Consider the following 16,401-nt stretch of genomic DNA (forward strand, 5'->3'; position numbering starts at 1 on the left):
GTGAGGAGGGAAAGGCTGACCCTGGGACATATGGGCCCAGGCTCTGCTGCCAGGTGAGGTGGAGGGAGTGTGTTCTGCAAGTATTTGCTTGAGGGCTGCAAAATAGGGATCCCGATGGAGGGGAAGAAAGCTGTGAGAGTAGAAAGGGGTTGGAGAAAGCCCCAGCTTCCACTCAGACAAGTCTTCGCTGAGCCTGGGCATTTATCAATTTTCAAACTTATTTTGAAATAGTTGTCCACTCAGAGGAAGTTGCAAAAATAGTACATGAAGTCCTGAGTACCCTTCCCCCAGTGGTGATGTCTTACATAGCTGTAGCACAATATCTAAACCAGGAGGCTGACATAGCTACGATGCTATTAACTAGTCTACAGGCCTTATCCAATTGTCACCAGTGTTTGACATGCACTCATTTGTGTGTGTTTGTGTGTGTGTGCATGCGTGTAGACTACTTCATCTTTTGTAAAGTCTCAAATAACCACCACCAAAATCAAGATACAGAACGCTGCCCTAGCCGGTTTGGCTCAGTGGATAGAGTGTTGGCCTGCAGATCAAAGGGTCCCGGGTTCAATTCCGGTCAAGGGTACGTACCTTGTTTGCAGGCTCCTCCCCAGCCCAGTCCCTGGTCCGGGCTTGTGCAGGAGGCAACCAATTGATGTGTGTCTCTCACATGGATGTTTCTCTGACATGAATGTTTCGCTCTGTCTTTCCCCCTCTCTTCCACTCTCCTTAAAAATCAATGGAAAAATATCCTCAGGTGAGGATTAACAACAACAAAAAAGATACAGAACTCCCCCGGCCATCGTGGCTCAGTGGTTGTGTCGACCTAAGAACCAAGAAGTCACGGTTCGATGGCTTGTGGGCTGGATCCCCAATGTGGGCCATGCAGGAGGCAGCCAACTAATGATTCTCATCATTGATGTTTCTATCTTTCTCACCCTCTCCCTTCCTCTCTGAAATAAATAAAAGTATATTTAAAAAAAAGATACAGAACTCTTCATCACTACAAAAGAACTTCCTATGCTATTCTTTTATATGCCCCCCCCTTCCCCATCCCTATCCCTGGGAAATCACTAATCTGTTCTTCATCGCTATAGTTTTATTATTTTGAGAATGTTATATGAGTGGAATCATATAGTATCAGCACTGGTTTTAATTTAATGAATTCTCAAACTCTTTTTTAAATAATTTTTTTGTTGTTCTTGTGATCAGAGCTTTTTAAAAAATATTTTTATTGATTTCAGAGAGGAAGGGAGAGGGAGAGAGAGATAGAAACATCAATGGTGAGAATCATTGATTGGCTGCCTCCTGCACGCCCCCTACTGGGGATCGAGCCTGCAACGCAGGCATATGCCCTTGACTGGAATCAAACCCGAGATCCCTTCAGTCCACAGGCTGATGCTCTATCCACTGAGCCAAGAGGGCTGGGGAGAATTCCCAAACTCTTGACTCAAATACAGGAAGTTCTCTGGCAGGTTGCTTATTCTAATGTTCAGCTTCCTCCATTCTTAGGACCCCTCAAGCGTCTTCATCCCCCCCTTCACCTACAGTGTTCCCACAATATTGCTTTCCACTCCAGCAATCTGGTCTCACTTCTCTTTTAGAGAAAAATCTCCGTGTCTAACCGTAGGAGGCTGCGCTGGGGCTCTCGCCTGTTCCCGCCAACCCTTGCCCCACTATTTATAGGCAGGCTAATTTGGGCGGCCTTTCTCTCCTTCCTCCTGTAGCAGTGAGGTGACTTCTCAAATATTTGGGCAGAGGAGTTCAGAAGCAGATTTTTGGCATCTGATTTCAGCCTTGGGTTTAGCAGGAGCCAGAGGAGTGGAGCCGGAGGGAGGCAGAAGCTGTAGGTGCAGAAAGGAGGCAGCTGGGGCTCTAACCGCATTCCGCTGCCGGCTGTGGGTCTGGGCTGAGTCGGGAGGGGAGTCCCGGGTCCTAATCTGATGTTACTATCCTGCATCCTCACGTCAGCTCTTCCCTACTGTCTGTGGCTCTGAAGTGCAAAAGTAATGGAGAGAGCATTTCTGGGAGCTGATAACAGCAGGGCCCTGTGTCAGCCTGCTGGCAGCACTTGTGCAGAGATTGCCTAGTCCCCTGGGGGAGATGGCCACGCGTGTCGTGTTGTAAAAAGCGGAGGCCCAAAGGGGGATAGTAATTCACGCAGGCCGAGAATTGTGTCAGGGCCAGAAGAGTAAGAGCCTACCTGTTTGTTTGCTTGGTTAAAGGCATACTCTTGGACAAAGACGTAAGAGAGACAAAGTGAGCATGTGAAGAGGAACTAGGTAGGTCACATTGGGGCTTTTAAGAAAGGGAGGGAGAAGACAGGATCTCAAGAATATGACAGTGTTTGAGGGGCAGAGAAAACATTAGAGACATTGAGAAATCGTCTGTGAAAGATTCTGAGAAGGGGGACAAAAATAGAGTTTCTGACGAGACAAAACCAGAGAGAGAGCGCGAGCAGTGGACAGATGGATATGCGCAAGACCAACACCCAATAAGAAAGACAACTAGGAAGAGGAGGGAAGGTGGGAACAAGTGAGGTTCTAGTTGTGCGAAATTATTCCCTATCTCTCCTCCTGGCTCCATTTCTGGATTGGAGTTATAAATAGCAGAGTTGGAAAATGTCCCCCCTCCCTTTGCTTCTGCCTCAGCATTGGGGGGAAGGGAGAGGAAGAGGGACAGGCCTGCTGGTAGGTCCCTGGGAAGCCCCACCCAGCTCCTGCCTGGGCCAGCCAGGACTCCGCCCTCCCATCCTCTCCCCAGTGGTGGTGGGAAATGCCCAGGACTGGGAAGGGCCTGGGAACTGCAGACATCCTTCCCATCCCCCTGCCTCTTGGGCCCCATCTCTCATCTTTGCCTTTGTTCCTCTTCCTTTCTCATCGTCAGTCTTTTCTCTTGTTTTCTCCCATCTCTTATTTTTTTTTTAATATATTTTATTGATTTTTTACAGAGAGGAAGGGAGAGAGATAGAGAGCTAGAAACATCGATGAGAGAGAAACATCGATCAGCCGCCTCCTGCACACCTCCCACTGGGGATGTGCCCGCAACCCAGGTACATGCCCTTGACCGGAATCGAACCTGGGACCTTTCAGTCCGCAGGCTGACGCTCTATCCACTGAGCCAAACCGGTTTCGGCCCATCTCTTATTTTTTAAAAAATATATTTTTATTGATTTCAAAGAGGAAGGGAGAGGGAGGGAGAGAGAGAGAAACATCAATGATGAGAGAGAAGCATTGATTGGCTGCCTCCTGAACGTTCCCCCCTCCCCCCTCTGGGGATCACGCCCACACTGGGGATCGAGCCCACACTGGGGATCGAGCCCACCACCCCGGCATGTGCCCTGACAGGAATCGATCTGTGACCTCCAGGTTCATAGGTCGACGCTCAACCGCGGAGCCACGCCGGCCGGGCCCACCCCTCATTGATCAAACTCTTGCCCTTCTTTCTCCCTCTCTTTCCTCTTGTTGTTTCTCTCTTCCCGCCTCCGTTGCTCCCTTCCCCGGGCCTGCTGAGTTTCTCTCTCTTCCCCTGAATGTTGTGTCACTGCCGGGCCTTGGGGAGCGGGGTGGGAAGAGGGGGGAGCGGTGTGACTGGAACAGCGCGAGAGGTGCCTCATGCAACCAAGGCGAGAGGGGAGCACCGAGGGACCACAGGGACCGGCTGGAGACCGCTGTCCTTTCATCGCCTCTCTTTCTGTTTGCCCCTCTCTCCCCGCCTTCGCATCTCCTACCCTCTATCCTCTTTTTCGGTCCCGTTCTCTCTGTACTCCTCCCTCGCTCCCGCTCGCCATTCCTGGGCGCCGCCTCCACCCCTCGCGGGCTCGGCAGGAGAGAGGGCAGGAGAGAGTGAGGGCGCTGGGGCGGGGCTGGGGGGTGGGGGGTGCAGCGAGGCCAGGTCCCACCCTAGGGCCAGGTCCCACTCGGGGCGGGCGCCTGGGCATCCTTCCGCGACGCGCGGCCTCCACCTGCCGCGGCGCGGGGGGCGGGCCGAGGGCGGGGCGGGGCGGCGCCCGGGGCGGAGGCGGGAGCCCCGTGGGCGCCCGGCCGCGGCTGCCGCAGTTGCGGGGCGGCGTGGGGCGGCGGAGCGGTGGAAGCTTTGCGGAGATCCGCGGGACTCGGGAGCAGGGGCCGCCTGGGACACCTGGGTCTGGGGCGCGAGCGAGTTTCCTTGCGCTCGCGGGGAGCGCGCGAGGGGTGTCCCCATGGCGGGGACTCCGGGCCGCGATCCTCGGGGCCCCGCGGGGATTTGTTACCTTCTGGGCACCCTGCTCGCCGGATTGCTCTCCCCCGGGGCCGTCGCCTTCAATCTGGATGTGATGGGCGCGCTGCGCAAGGAGGGCGAGCCGGGGAGCCTCTTCGGCTTCTCGGTGGCCCTGCACCGGCAGCTACAGCCCCGGCCCCAGAGCTGGTGAGTCACCGCGCCGCCCGTGGTCCCCGTGCCGAGCCCCAGACCCCCGCTCCTGCTTCATCGCTCGGTCTTCGAACCCCGCCAAGACTCGGCTGCCCCCAGCTCTCCTGCACCCGGGCTGGAGGCCGCGCCTCGGCGGCCTCGGGTCTGCAGGGCTGCCCTCAGCCCCAGGCGCGGGCTCTTGCTTTGGGGGTGCGCTGGCGAGCAAGGTTCTGGTCTGGGCAGGGACCGTCTCCGTTTGCCCCCACCCGTTTGCATCCTAAGGTGCATGGCTCCCCTCCTTCTTCAGAGGCTCGAATCCCCTGAGGGAGGGGACTGAGCATGTTGTCTCTTCTTAGCACAGGAAAAGGGGGAGAGGACAGAGAGGCCAAAGGTGCCATGGGAGGGGCGGAGGGGAGACTCCAGAAGCAACTTCCTGCAGGGCATTGCCATAGGATGGAACCAGGGATGGAACCAGGGCATTGCCATAGGTTGGAACCAGGGATGGAACCAGGGCATTGCCATGGGATGGAACCAGGGCAGCGGGGAACTGGGAGGCCAGGGGAGACCTGCCACTCCTGGGGCGAGACCTGGGGAAGCTGGGAGAGGACGGCAGGGTCTGGCAGCCTGCTCCAGGCACCTCAGTGATAGAGGGGCAGAAAACAGAGCCCCCAAAGTTGTAGCAGCAGCAGTAGCAGGAGAGAGAGAGAGAGAGGTCCAGGAAGGATGCTGGCCAGGCTGTTGCCCTTCCTCCCCCTCAGGACATTTCCAGCCCAGGCATCTCAGCAGCGGTGGGGGGGAAGGCAGGGAGGAGCGAGGGGCAGGGGGCGATTCTGGTTACTTTCTAATCAGTTCAGGACCCACGGAGGAAGGACACTTGTGTATGAGGCCTGTGACTGCCATGCTTCCTGTACTGTTCGCTCCAGCTACATGTATGATTTTAAAAAGCGGGATGGGGAGGGGCAGAGAGCTTCCCACCCCTTCCTGCCGGGGTTTTTCTAGGCCAGCCTGAGCCACACTAAGTGTCCATTACTGGGATCGATGCCCTCCACAGGGACTGTCTTCTCCCCCCAACCACTGGCCTGGGGGCAGAGGGTAGGGACAAGAGCTCATTTCGGTTTTCCTGTGCTGGGAGGAGGGGCCAGCTCTGATCTTTCTTCTTCCATTATCCCCGTCATCAGGGAGCAGGGTCAGTGCCCCCCGCCCCCCCCCCAAAAAAAAGTTTGGGAGAGATAGAAAGCAACTGATTTCACCTCTTCTTCAGCCTTCTGCCTGCTTCCTCCCTCATCTGTCTTCCTCCCTCCTTCTCCCATCTGCCAGCGTTCCAGAACTGGAGGCCTTTTTAGGACATGCTGAACTCTCCGAGCTATTTCCAGACAAATTCTAGGTTATTTTTAATAGCTTGGTCTCTTGTCATTTCCCCCTCATCTCTAAAGGTGGCCCCTGACTCTGTCTCCCAGAGTCCAGCGGAGGGCATTCCCACAGAGGCCAGACTGCCTAACGGGCATTTTTCTCCAGCAGGGGGCGCTCTGCTGCCTGTTGGCCCATGAGAGACCAAGTACCTTGCTCATCCCTAGCTTTTGAGTCCCAGCTCTCCTTTCCCAGCACGTAAAAAAGCTTAGAACAGTGCAGGACTGTTCCAATAGGATAATTCCTGTATTGGGACCCACAGCGTTAGAGAATAGCGTTAGCACCTTACAGCAAGCCCAGATGCAAAGGCTTGGCCAGCCTTCAGGCCCAGCACCCTCTGCAGAGGGCCACCCAGACTGAGAGTCAGAGAGGGCTGGGCTTGGGTGAGAGCCTGGGGCTGTGGAGAACCAAGGGGTGCAGTGGTCGTGGGCTTCTCGTTCACCCCCCGCTAAGCTCAGATCCCAGGGAGCCCCGCTGCCCCAGCTGCCGACATGCCTTTGCTTTTCTCTCTGTAGTGGCTGCAGCTGTGGCTACTGTTCTGCCCAGAGGCTCGGGGTATCTGGGGATCGTGGGAGGAAGCCAGGAAGGAGTGTGCGGCTGGGGCAGAGGTGGAGGGACCAGAGGCTGTGTGTGGGAACTCTTGTTCCAGGAGGATGGGCTGGCCTGTTCGCCAAGGGTGGGGCTGGGTGGATTCATGTGCTTGACTCCTCTTCTCCCAGTAGACCCCCTCCCCTCCGCCCTCCTCTCTCTTCCTGACCTCCAGAGGAGAGGTGAACACTGAACACTGACTTAGCTCCTCCCAGTGCTTAGCTGTGCGCTGACCGTCTGAGGTACCGGCCTCCTAGGGGGCAAGTGCAGGGATGAGCAAGACACCTCTCAGAGGTGGCTGCCTCTGTGTGGGAGACGAGTCAGGATTCCTGCAGACTTGCCTGAAGGTTGGCCATGCCACTCAGTTGCTTTTTTTTTGCTCAGGGGTCCTCTTCCCTCCCTTTCCTCCTCTTCCCTTTCTGGAGGGGTCCCTGTTCGGGCGCGGGCCTGTCCCTGAGTGTGGTGGGAAGGGCGTGGCGTTGGAGTTGGGCCCACGTGCATCTGAGTCCCAGCACACTACCGAACGTCTCTGCGCGAGTGTCTTCCTCTAACGCCCAGAAAAGGACCCTCACGTGGGTTGTGGAGGAGATTAAATGAGATAATGCATGTGACTTGCCCAGCCCCGGCACCTAGGTAGAGAGCAATACATGCTAGTTCCTCATGTCCCTGGCGTTTAGCCTAGAGCCTGACCCAGAGTAGGTGCCGAATAAATATGATTTCCTTGTCTCACCAGTGCCTGACGCAGGGCTTGGCAGATAGGTTTTCAAAAAATAGTTGTTAACAAACGCCGAATGCATGCCATGCTCTCTTCCCTACTGCTACTCTCCCCCCCCCCCCCCCCCCCCCCCCCCCGCTTCTGCCTCTTGACACTGGCTCTGACAAGGGATGACAGCTGGGCAGAGCCCAGGAGGAGCTGTGGGAAGGGAGATGGCTCTGTGCCCTCCCCTCCCCCTGCACCATCAGAAATGGCACAGTGCCCCACAGATGCCTGCCTGCGGCGCTGCCCCACACAGCTTTGGGCCTCCCCCCCGGAAGGGGGATGGAGGGCAACAGTGTGGGAGAGAGGCCTCCAGGCTCGCCTTGCTGCCACTTTCCAGTCTCTCCTTCTTCGAAAAGAGGATCCTTGTCCAGCTGGGTGACAGTCACCTCATCCCCCGCCCCCCCCATTTACTCCTGGCCTGGGGATTCAGCCCCAAGGGACCCAGGCAGCCTCCATTCCCAGCACAGTCCTCTCCCAGGGAAGAAGCCTTGGCTGTGATTGTGGAAAATTGTCCTGCCAAGAAAGTTGTAGCTGGGAAAGTGTGTGTGTGTGTGTGGGTGGGGGGGGGGAAGGGGGTAGGAGAGAAGCCTGGGAGGGGGCGGGAGGGAGTGGGGCGGGGGTGGGAGGAATGGGAAAACCATAGCTGTGGGAGGAGAAGGAAGGCTGGGAAAGGGGTTTCAGGAAGTGGGGGAGAATGGAGGGAAGATTGGAGACCAAATGAGAAATTTGCCTCTACCTTGCTGCCTGCCGGCTGGAGTGACTGATAGAACCCTGGGCTGGCAGGGTTGCTGGGGCGGGGTCTTTGGCGGGTCCCTGGTGAAAGGGTGGGGGAAGTAGGCCCATGTCTAGCCTCTTGCCTGGCCTCCAAACCTGATCCCTGGGCCACCTCATGGTGCCAGTCTGGGCCTCTATTACGCTTGCGCCCAGCATTCTCGGCATTTCTGGGAAGGTTTCAACAGGACTGGGGAGGAGAGCAGAGCTTGGGAATGGGGCCAGGGAGTGGGTAGGCAAGGCCTGGTCAGGAACAGGTGCTGGAAACAGGCGGTTCTTTCAAACCAGCAATGCTGGCCAGGCTGTCGGGTTGCTGTGTGTGTGTGTGTGTGTGTGTGTGTGTGTGTCCACTGTGCATGTGGTTCTTCATCCAGATAGTATGTGCATATGTAACATGATGATTACATGGCCAAGTATGTTAACCTGCCCTGGTCAGGACTTAGGAAATTGCCTTTTGGCCTTTGTTCTCAGTCCTTCGACACTCTGCTTGGTACCGAGGGTTTGGGCCAGGGCAGCTCTGTGGGGGGGGAGCATTCTGGCTGCTAACTCTTGCCCCTGCCCCATGGCACAGGCTGCTGGTGGGCGCTCCCCAGGCCCTGGCTCTGCCTGGGCAGCAGGCGAACCGCACTGGAGGCCTCTTCGCTTGCCCCTTGAGCCTGGAGGAGACTGACTGCTACAGAGTGGACATTGACCAGGGAGGTATGTGCGCTGTGGGAGTGGAGTGGGGGGTGCACATGAAGAGGGAGGAGAGGACTTGGCCTCCTCTTCCCTCCCCTAATTCCCAGTGTCCTGCCTCCAGCTGATGTGCAGAAGGAGAGCAAGGAGAACCAGTGGTTGGGAGTTAGTGTTCGGAGCCAGGGTCCTGGGGGCAAGATTGTTGTGAGTACCACTTCCGTAACCGCATGCCAGGGTGGTTGTGTGTGTGTGTGTGTGTGTGTGTGTGTGCACGTGCGCACGCGCGCAAATGCATAGATGTGCTTACAGAACACAGGTTGGGCATTTGTATCATGGTCTGATTTCCAGGACCTCAAGGGAGATATAAAAAAAGTATAAGACATGGCCCCTGTCCTTATAAATTTAAACCATCTAAACATTTCATCCATTCATCCATCTGTCAAACGCTTACTGAGAACTTGTTAAGCATCAGGCATTGTGCTAGCTACTGGGAGAGACTATGTAAAGACAGGGAAAAGCTTGGTCCGTGCCTCAAATAGCTACTGCATATATGGAGATTCTCATCCTCTCCTTCTCTGTCTCTCTCTGTATCATTACTAACATGCACAAATACACAATTATTATTTTTTTCAAAGACTTTTAAAAATTGATTTTTAGAGAGAGAGAGGAAGGGAGGGGGAGAGAGAAAAACACCAATGTGAGAGCAAAACATCAATTAGCTGCCTCCTGCACACCCCCTACTGGGGATCGAGCCTGCAACCCCGGGCTTGTGCCCTGACAGGGAGTCCAACCGGCAACCTTTGGGCGCATGGGATGCTCCAGGGCCACAATTATGAATTCAAGTCAGTGTGGGGCCGAGCACGGTTAATGTTAAGTGAGCGTATAGCCCCAGATGATCGAAGTCTGAAGGCGTGGAGAGAAACGACTCCTGCAGATGGGGCGATCTGAGCCAGGCTTTCAAGAATAACTGAAACTTGGAGAGTGGAGCGGGGGGGAAGACGAGGTGATGTCACAGAGGGCCAGAGACAGGGTCAAACTTGACAGGTTGGGTGTAATCTCGAAGCCACGAGGCCTGTGTTCTGGCTTAGTCATGCCTGTGGGTGCCCAGGGCAAGGGAGTGGGTGCTGATGGGACAGTGGGTTATGATAACACTGGGCTGGTGGTGCTCAAGTGGTGCCCGCACAGGGGTTTGTGAGTGTGTGTGTGGTACGTGCACATGAGCCAGCGCCTGCCTCGTGTCTGCATGTGGGCAGCGTGGCTGAAGCAGGCCCCGGGCCCACCCAGGGGAATGGCCCCTGCCTCCTTCCTCCTGCAGACCTGTGCACACAGATATGAGGCCCGGCAGCGAGTGGACCAAATCCTGGAGACGAGGGACGTGATCGGCCGCTGCTTTGTGCTAAGCCAGGACCTGGCCATCCACGATGAGTTGGATGGTGGCGAGTGGAAGTTCTGTGAGGGGCGCCCCCAGGGCCACGATCAGTTTGGGTTCTGCCAGCAGGGCGCGGCCGCTGCCTTCTCCCCTGACAGCCACTACCTCCTCTTTGGGGCCCCAGGAACCTATAACTGGAAGGGTGAGTCACTCCTCCAGGAGGGGAGAAGGGAACCAAGCCGCCCTCTTAGCTCAGAGAGGGGACTGCAGGCAGCACGTGGCCAAGCATGCCCACATGTTCACTGCCATGTAGCCCCGGGCACTGCCATGCCTTCCACCCCTATCATGCCAGCACACACATGAATGGAGGTATCTCCTCTCCTTCGCATGGCCGAGTGTTCCTCAACACGCTGGCATGAGCCCACACGCACGCTGGTCCTCCTTCCCACCACACCAGCCCACACCTCATCACTCCCATTCCCGTCTCCGCACGCTGCCGCTGGCTGAGCTGACACTCGGTGAGTGTGTGCCAAGTTTGTGGGACCCCAGAAGCTTGGGGGGGGGAGGGGAGGTGGTGCTGGAAAGGAGAGGAGGGGCTTCCTTGTGTGGCTGTCTAACTAGCATCTGGCCTAAAGGGGGCTCCTGCCCTGGCACTAACAGGTCTGTCCTTGCAGGCACTGCCAGGGTGGAGCTCTGTGCGCAGGGCTCAGCGGACCTGGCCCACCTGGACGACGGGCCCTACGAGGCGGGGGGTGAGAAGGAGCAGGACCCCCGCCTCATCCCGGTCCCTGCCAACAGCTACTTTGGTAGGGAGCCCTCCTGGCCCAGAGCCTCTCTAACCCTTTGCTCCTCTCTCTTGTCCTCCCTCTCCACGCTCCCACCCTCCTGTCTCTGTCCGTCTCGATCCCTGTCTTTGTTTCTCTATTCTTATCCCTTTGGCCTCTTTGTCTCTCTCATATTCTTTTTCCGCCTTTTCCTCGTCTCCTTCTTGCCTGTGTCTGGCTCTGTTTCTCCGCTCCGTGGCCCGTCTTCTGGATGTCCCTTCCCCGGTGTCTCTCCCTGTCCCCCCCCCCCCCCCGGCCCCCACAGGGTTGCTCTTTGTGACCAACATTGATAGCTCAGACCCCGACCAGCTGGTGTATAAAACTTTGGACCCCGCTGACCGGCTCCCAGGACCAGCCGGAGACTTGGCCCTGAATAGCTACTTAGGTTTGTAAGCGCCCACCCACGTCCTCCTGGGCCCTGGGGGCTTGGCCTGGCTTCCCCTCCCTCCCCCAACACACACCCAGGGGAATACATGTTGGGCCCAAATTTCAGAGACAAGCTGGGCCCAGTGACCAGGCCCAAGAAGAAGAGGCCCCATGGGGGACAACCTAAGGGGCTGTGAACAGGGGTCTTCTTAGAGGAAGGACCTACAAGGCAGGGGTGGGGGGTGAGAAGAACCTACGAGATGGGTGGACACCATGTGGGAAGGAAGGAGGCTAGACCTCCAGGGGGATGTTTTCTCAGGGATGGATGGTGGACAAAAGTCTGCATAGGGGTTTGTGAGTGTGAGTGTGTGTGTGCAGAAAAGTCTAGCCGTGTTGGTAAGTCCCTCTCATTGTCTCATCTGTATCCCACGGCAGAGAAGGAGGAAAGGAGGCCTGGGAGATACTGGGGTGGATCAAGCTCTTCCCCACTTCCCTTGTCTCCCGCCTCCATGTGAAGACTTCGCTCCCTGCCAGGATGGTGGGAGTGGGGGCGCAGAAGGTGCACTGGACAGGATGGGGCCCCCTGGGCGTGCAGAGGGCAGAGGAATTCTCTGGGAATCGGAGGGGTGGGGCCTGCCCCAGCTCCTGCCCAGTGTCTGGCTTCTCAGCCATTGCCTTTCTCTCTCCTCCCCAGTCCCCGAGGCTGATCTTATTGCACTTCTTGTGCCAGACTCCAGTCTCTGGGTGGGTGGGGGGCTGTGAGGCCTCTGGAGGGGCGGAGCAGTCTAGCTGTGGCGGTGATAACTTGGAGGGGGGCTCCGTCTCTGGCTCCAGACCCGTGAGGAGAGGAGGTGGGGGGCTGTGACTCGCCCTGGCTCTTGAGCTCACTGGGAGGTCACACCTGCCCAGGTTTCTCCATCGATTCGGGGAAGGGCCTGGTGCGCGCAGAGGAACTGAGCTTCGTCGCAGGGGCCCCTCGCGCAAACCACAAGGGGGCTGTGGTCATTCTGCGCAAAGACAGTGCCAGTCGCCTGGTGCCCGAAGTTATGCTGTCAGGGGAGCGCCTGACCTCCGGCTTTGGCTACTCGCTGGCCGTGGCTGATCTCAACAATGACGGGTGAGTGGGCGGCCGGGGGTGGAGCCGGGGGAGCTGGGTCCAGAAGGTCCGAGGGGCCTCTGGCATCTCCTCCTGACTTCCCTGGCTGGGCAGGACCCCACACTGACTGTCGTTCTTTCTCCATAGTTGGGCAGACCTGGTAGTGGGTGCCCCCTACTTCTTTGAGCGCCAAGAAGAGCTGGGGGGTGCTGTGTATGTGTACATGAACCAGGGGGGTCACTGGGCTGAGGTCTCCCCGCTCCGGCTCTGTGGCTCCCCCGACTCCATGTTTGGGATCAGCCTGGCTGTCCTCGGGGACCTCAACCACGATGGCTTCCCAGGTGTGACGGGAACTGGAGGGCTCAGGAGAGGGAGGGGAAGGGCAGGGGCAGGGAGGTGCCTCAGAGGTCAGGCGAGGGCTTCTCTTTCTTTCTTTTTGTTGTTGTTGTTGACACGATTACAGATGTTGCCCATTTCCCCCCAAGGGGAGGTCTTTTGAGGGCTCAGGGAGAGAAGCCACATGGGCTCACACCTGAACGTTATCATTTACCAGCTTTATGACTTTGGGCAAGTTACCTAACCTTTCTGAGCTAGTAATATTTGCAGAGAGTAGCTGAGAGGTTTAAAAAATGAGGTGTGAGGCCCGGCCGGTGTGGTTTAGCGGTTGAGCCTTGACCTATGAGCCAGAAGGTCACAGCTTGATTCCAGGTCGGGGCACATGCCTGGGTTGCAGGCTCGATCCCCAGTGCGGGGTGTGCAGGAGGCAGCCGATCAATGATTCTCTCTCATCATTGATGTTTCTGTCTCTCTCTCCCTCTCTCTTCTTCTCTGAGATCAATAAAATATATATTTAAAAAATGAGCTGTGAGGTGTGTAAGGTGCCTGGGACTCAGTGGCTTCTCAATGAAATAGAACACATATGGTATGGAACTGAGTGACGGAGGGAACGTTGGGGTCTGGACCCCATCACCCCTGCCCCCACAGTCTGACTGCCTTTTCTGCTCGCACAGATATCGCAGTGGGCGCTCCCTTTGATGGGGATGGGAAAGTCTTTATCTACCATGGGAGCAGCCTGGGGGTTGTCATCAAACCTTCCCAGGTGAGGGGCTTGTTGGGATGAGGGAGTGGGTGAGGGTGCCATAAGGGGCATAGCAACAGAGGGCAGGGGAAGAGGGGAGGCGGGGTGCTGGCTGACAGTCAGGACCTGCAGGTGCTGGAGGGCGAGGCCGTGAGCCTGAAGAGTTTCGGCTACTCTCTGTCGGGCGGCCTGGACGTGGATGGGAACCATTACCCTGACCTGCTGGTGGGCTCCCTGGCCGACACTGCTGTGCTCTTCAGGTGAGCTCCTGTCTTCTCCCTTCCTGAGGACATAAGCCCCGCTCACCCCAAATCTGATACTGAAGAGCCCCCTCCCATTTCCCAGCCCAATCTTCTCACGTTCTTTGTGCCCTCAACTCCCCATTCCCCAGGGCCAGACCTGTCCTCCATGTCTCCCACGAGGTCATCATTGCTCCACGAGCCATTGACCTAGAACAGCCCAACTGTGCTGGCGGCCACTTGGTCTGGTGAGGCTGGATCCAAGGGGAGGGAGGAGGGGTGGGGACTTCAGGGCCTCCAGGCCCCTCTCCCTTCTCCATTTCTCTGCCTAGTTTGGCACTGGGGGCTGAGACTGGGTCTGGAGTGGGCAGGGTGGGGGTGGGGCCTTGGCCCATCAGCTACCCTTTGCCCCCCACAGTGTGGACATAAGAGTCTGTTTCAGCTATATGGCAACCCCCAGCAGCTACAGCCCTATTGTGGGTGAGTGAGGTCCCCTTCCCACCTCCCACCTCTTTGGTCGGGTCACTCCAAGGTGGAGAGATGGGCCCCTGGGAACAGGGTCAGATTGAAGCAGTTCCCTAGCTCACTGTCTCCTCTCCTCTCCCCACTTGCCAAAGCCCTGAATTATGTGCTAGACGGGGACACAGACCGAAGGCTCCGGGGCCAGGTTCCCCGTGTGACCTTCCTGAGCCGTGGCCCAGATGACCTGAAGCACCAGGCCTCAGGCACCGTGTGGCTGAAACACCAGCATGACCGAGTCTGCGGAGACACCATGTTTCAGTTACAGGTGGACACTGACCCCTTGGCCACTGAGGGTCATGGTCATGGCATGATCTCTTCTCCTGGATTCCTCTTAGCTTCTTCCCTAACACACGCACACCTAGTCCTGAGATCTGGACTTCTGGGAAGCCTCCCTTATGGGCTGACCTCCTCCTCACCTGTTGCCTTCTTCTGTCTCCTGCCAAGTTCTGTACTCCCTGGAGATGGAGATGGCAGGGTCCATTGTCACATCTGGTCCTCAAAGCCCTAAATCCTGGGTCTCTTCCCTTTTCCACCCTAGTCACTCTTCCTTCTTGCTCAGCTCTCCACTTTTCTCCTTCATCTCCCTAAACTTCTTTCCAAGTTTAAGAATTTGTCCTAGATCTGGGTGGGGCTTTGGTCAAGGCTATGGCCTGGGGATTGTTCTTGTATTCATTTCATCTTTCCCCTTTCCAGGAGAATGTCAAAGACAAGCTTCGGGCCATTGTGGTGACCCTGTCCTATAGTCTGCAGACCCCTCGGCTTCGGCGACAGGTTCCTGGCCAGGGGCTGCCCCCAGTGGCCCCCATCCTCAATGCCCACCAGCCCAGCACCCACCGAGCAGAGGTGAGCATGGGTTTTGATTTAGCCAGAAAAAGTTGCTGGGAGGAGCAGTGATCATAGCCCCTCATCAGTGACACTCGCTCAGAGCTCGCCGAGTTCCTTCACGTGTGTCCCAGCAGCTCCTCATGTCTCCAGGTGCTGTAACAACTAGACCTCCGAGTGGAGAATGGCCCAAAGGGTCATGTGTTCCTAGTCAGAGGGAGCGGTGCTCTTTGATTCTACGGGTCATTCAGGGGCCCAGGCTGATGTGGGTCTGCCATTTTCAAATGTGGCTCCCAAGGCCCTTAAGGTCACCTCCGTCCTGCTCAGCCGGGAGGGCGAGCACACAGCTCCTCGTGTGGTTCTCGTGGACAGCCTGGAAGTGTCACTCTTCACGTTCTCGTCACCTTCCGAATTTGGAACTCAGTTACCTGCAAGGAAGGCTGGGGAGAGAGGGCCTTGCAGTGGACCAGCCTGCTAGTGTCTACTGCAGCATCACAGTACTCCCACCGTTGTACTGAGAGGGCACAGCTCAGTGTGGTTAGCTGACCAGCTCAATACCACACAGGCAGCAAGCAGCAGATCTGGGAGTTGAACCCAGGTTGTGTAATCCTGTGATACTCGACCCCACCATATGCCTTGGTGACACATTTGCACCCTTTCTTGTCCCCTAGGAATGACCCTCTCCTCAAATCTCTTCCCAGCCCTGGGCAATGTGCTCAGTTTGCTGGAGCGTCATCTGGTACACAAAATGGTGGCGGGTTCAATTCCTGGTCAGGGCATATGCCCAGGTTGAGGGTTTAATGCCTGGTTGGGACACCTGCCGGAGGCAACCCCCCCCCCCCTCTCTCATCTTCCTCTCTCTAAAATCAATAAAACAAATACAAGAAAACAAAACAAAAAAAGAAAAAATCTCTCCCCAGGTCCACTTCCTGAAGCAAGGCTGTGGCGAAGATAAGATCTGCCAGAGCAATCTGCAGCTGGTCCACGCCCGCTTCTGTGCCCGGGTCAGCGACACGGAGTTCCAGCCTCTGCCCATGTGAGGGGGGCAAGGGGGCAGGTGGGGTGGGCAGGCAAGAGTTCAAGGAACGGAAGGAAGCTCCTTCAGGAGGGCCAGGCAAAGGGAGGGGCTGAGCCTGCAGCGGGAGGCTGGAAGGCTGGGGGAGACCTGCTGATGATTCAGAAGACTGCAGATGAGGGTCAGTGATGGGGCACAGGAGCTACCGTGCAAGGACTAGCAGTCCTTCCCAACCCTGTGAGGTAGGAATTATTATTAGTCCCACTGCATAGATGGAGAACAGAGGCCTAGAGCGGTTCAGGGGTTACTTGCCCAAGGTGAGTCAGTGGTGGAGCTGGGATCAGAACGAAGGTCCCCTGGCTCCCATCCTGGATCTCTGGAACATGGGGAGGACTGAGGCTTGGACTGGTGGGAGCAGAGGCTCAGGGAGTGGAGGCCAGTGGCATTCACTGGGGGAGGGAGGCAGGAGTGGGCGAGGCAGGG

General features: G+C 56.9%; 1 protein-coding gene across 7 annotated transcripts in view; it reads left to right on the top strand.

Moving 5' to 3' along the window:
* The window catches only part of ITGA7 (integrin subunit alpha 7), a 30,319-nt gene that overhangs the window by 6,065 nt on the left and 7,853 nt on the right, over positions 1 to 16,401 (top strand). The window contains exons 1-15 of one of the 7 annotated variants that reach the window (XM_036298356.1): positions 16 to 53; positions 8,484 to 8,611; positions 8,712 to 8,791; positions 9,903 to 10,158; positions 10,631 to 10,708; positions 11,046 to 11,165; positions 12,056 to 12,263; positions 12,390 to 12,583; positions 13,253 to 13,341; positions 13,453 to 13,580; positions 13,712 to 13,807; positions 13,978 to 14,039; positions 14,177 to 14,346; positions 14,775 to 14,924; positions 15,824 to 15,939. In XM_036298356.1, the coding sequence (XP_036154249.1) occupies positions 31 to 53; positions 8,484 to 8,611; positions 8,712 to 8,791; positions 9,903 to 10,158; positions 10,631 to 10,708; positions 11,046 to 11,165; positions 12,056 to 12,263; positions 12,390 to 12,583; positions 13,253 to 13,341; positions 13,453 to 13,580; positions 13,712 to 13,807; positions 13,978 to 14,039; positions 14,177 to 14,346; positions 14,775 to 14,924; positions 15,824 to 15,939 (1,898 nt within the window). In that variant the 5' untranslated portion in view covers positions 16 to 30. The other 6 variants (XM_036298353.1, XM_036298357.1, XM_036298354.1 and 3 more) reach the window with 6 other exon arrangements.

Source organism: Myotis myotis, unplaced genomic scaffold, assembly GCF_014108235.1.
Source record: "Myotis myotis isolate mMyoMyo1 unplaced genomic scaffold, mMyoMyo1.p scaffold_m19_p_3, whole genome shotgun sequence".
NCBI classification, from domain to species: domain Eukaryota; kingdom Metazoa; phylum Chordata; class Mammalia; order Chiroptera; family Vespertilionidae; genus Myotis; species Myotis myotis.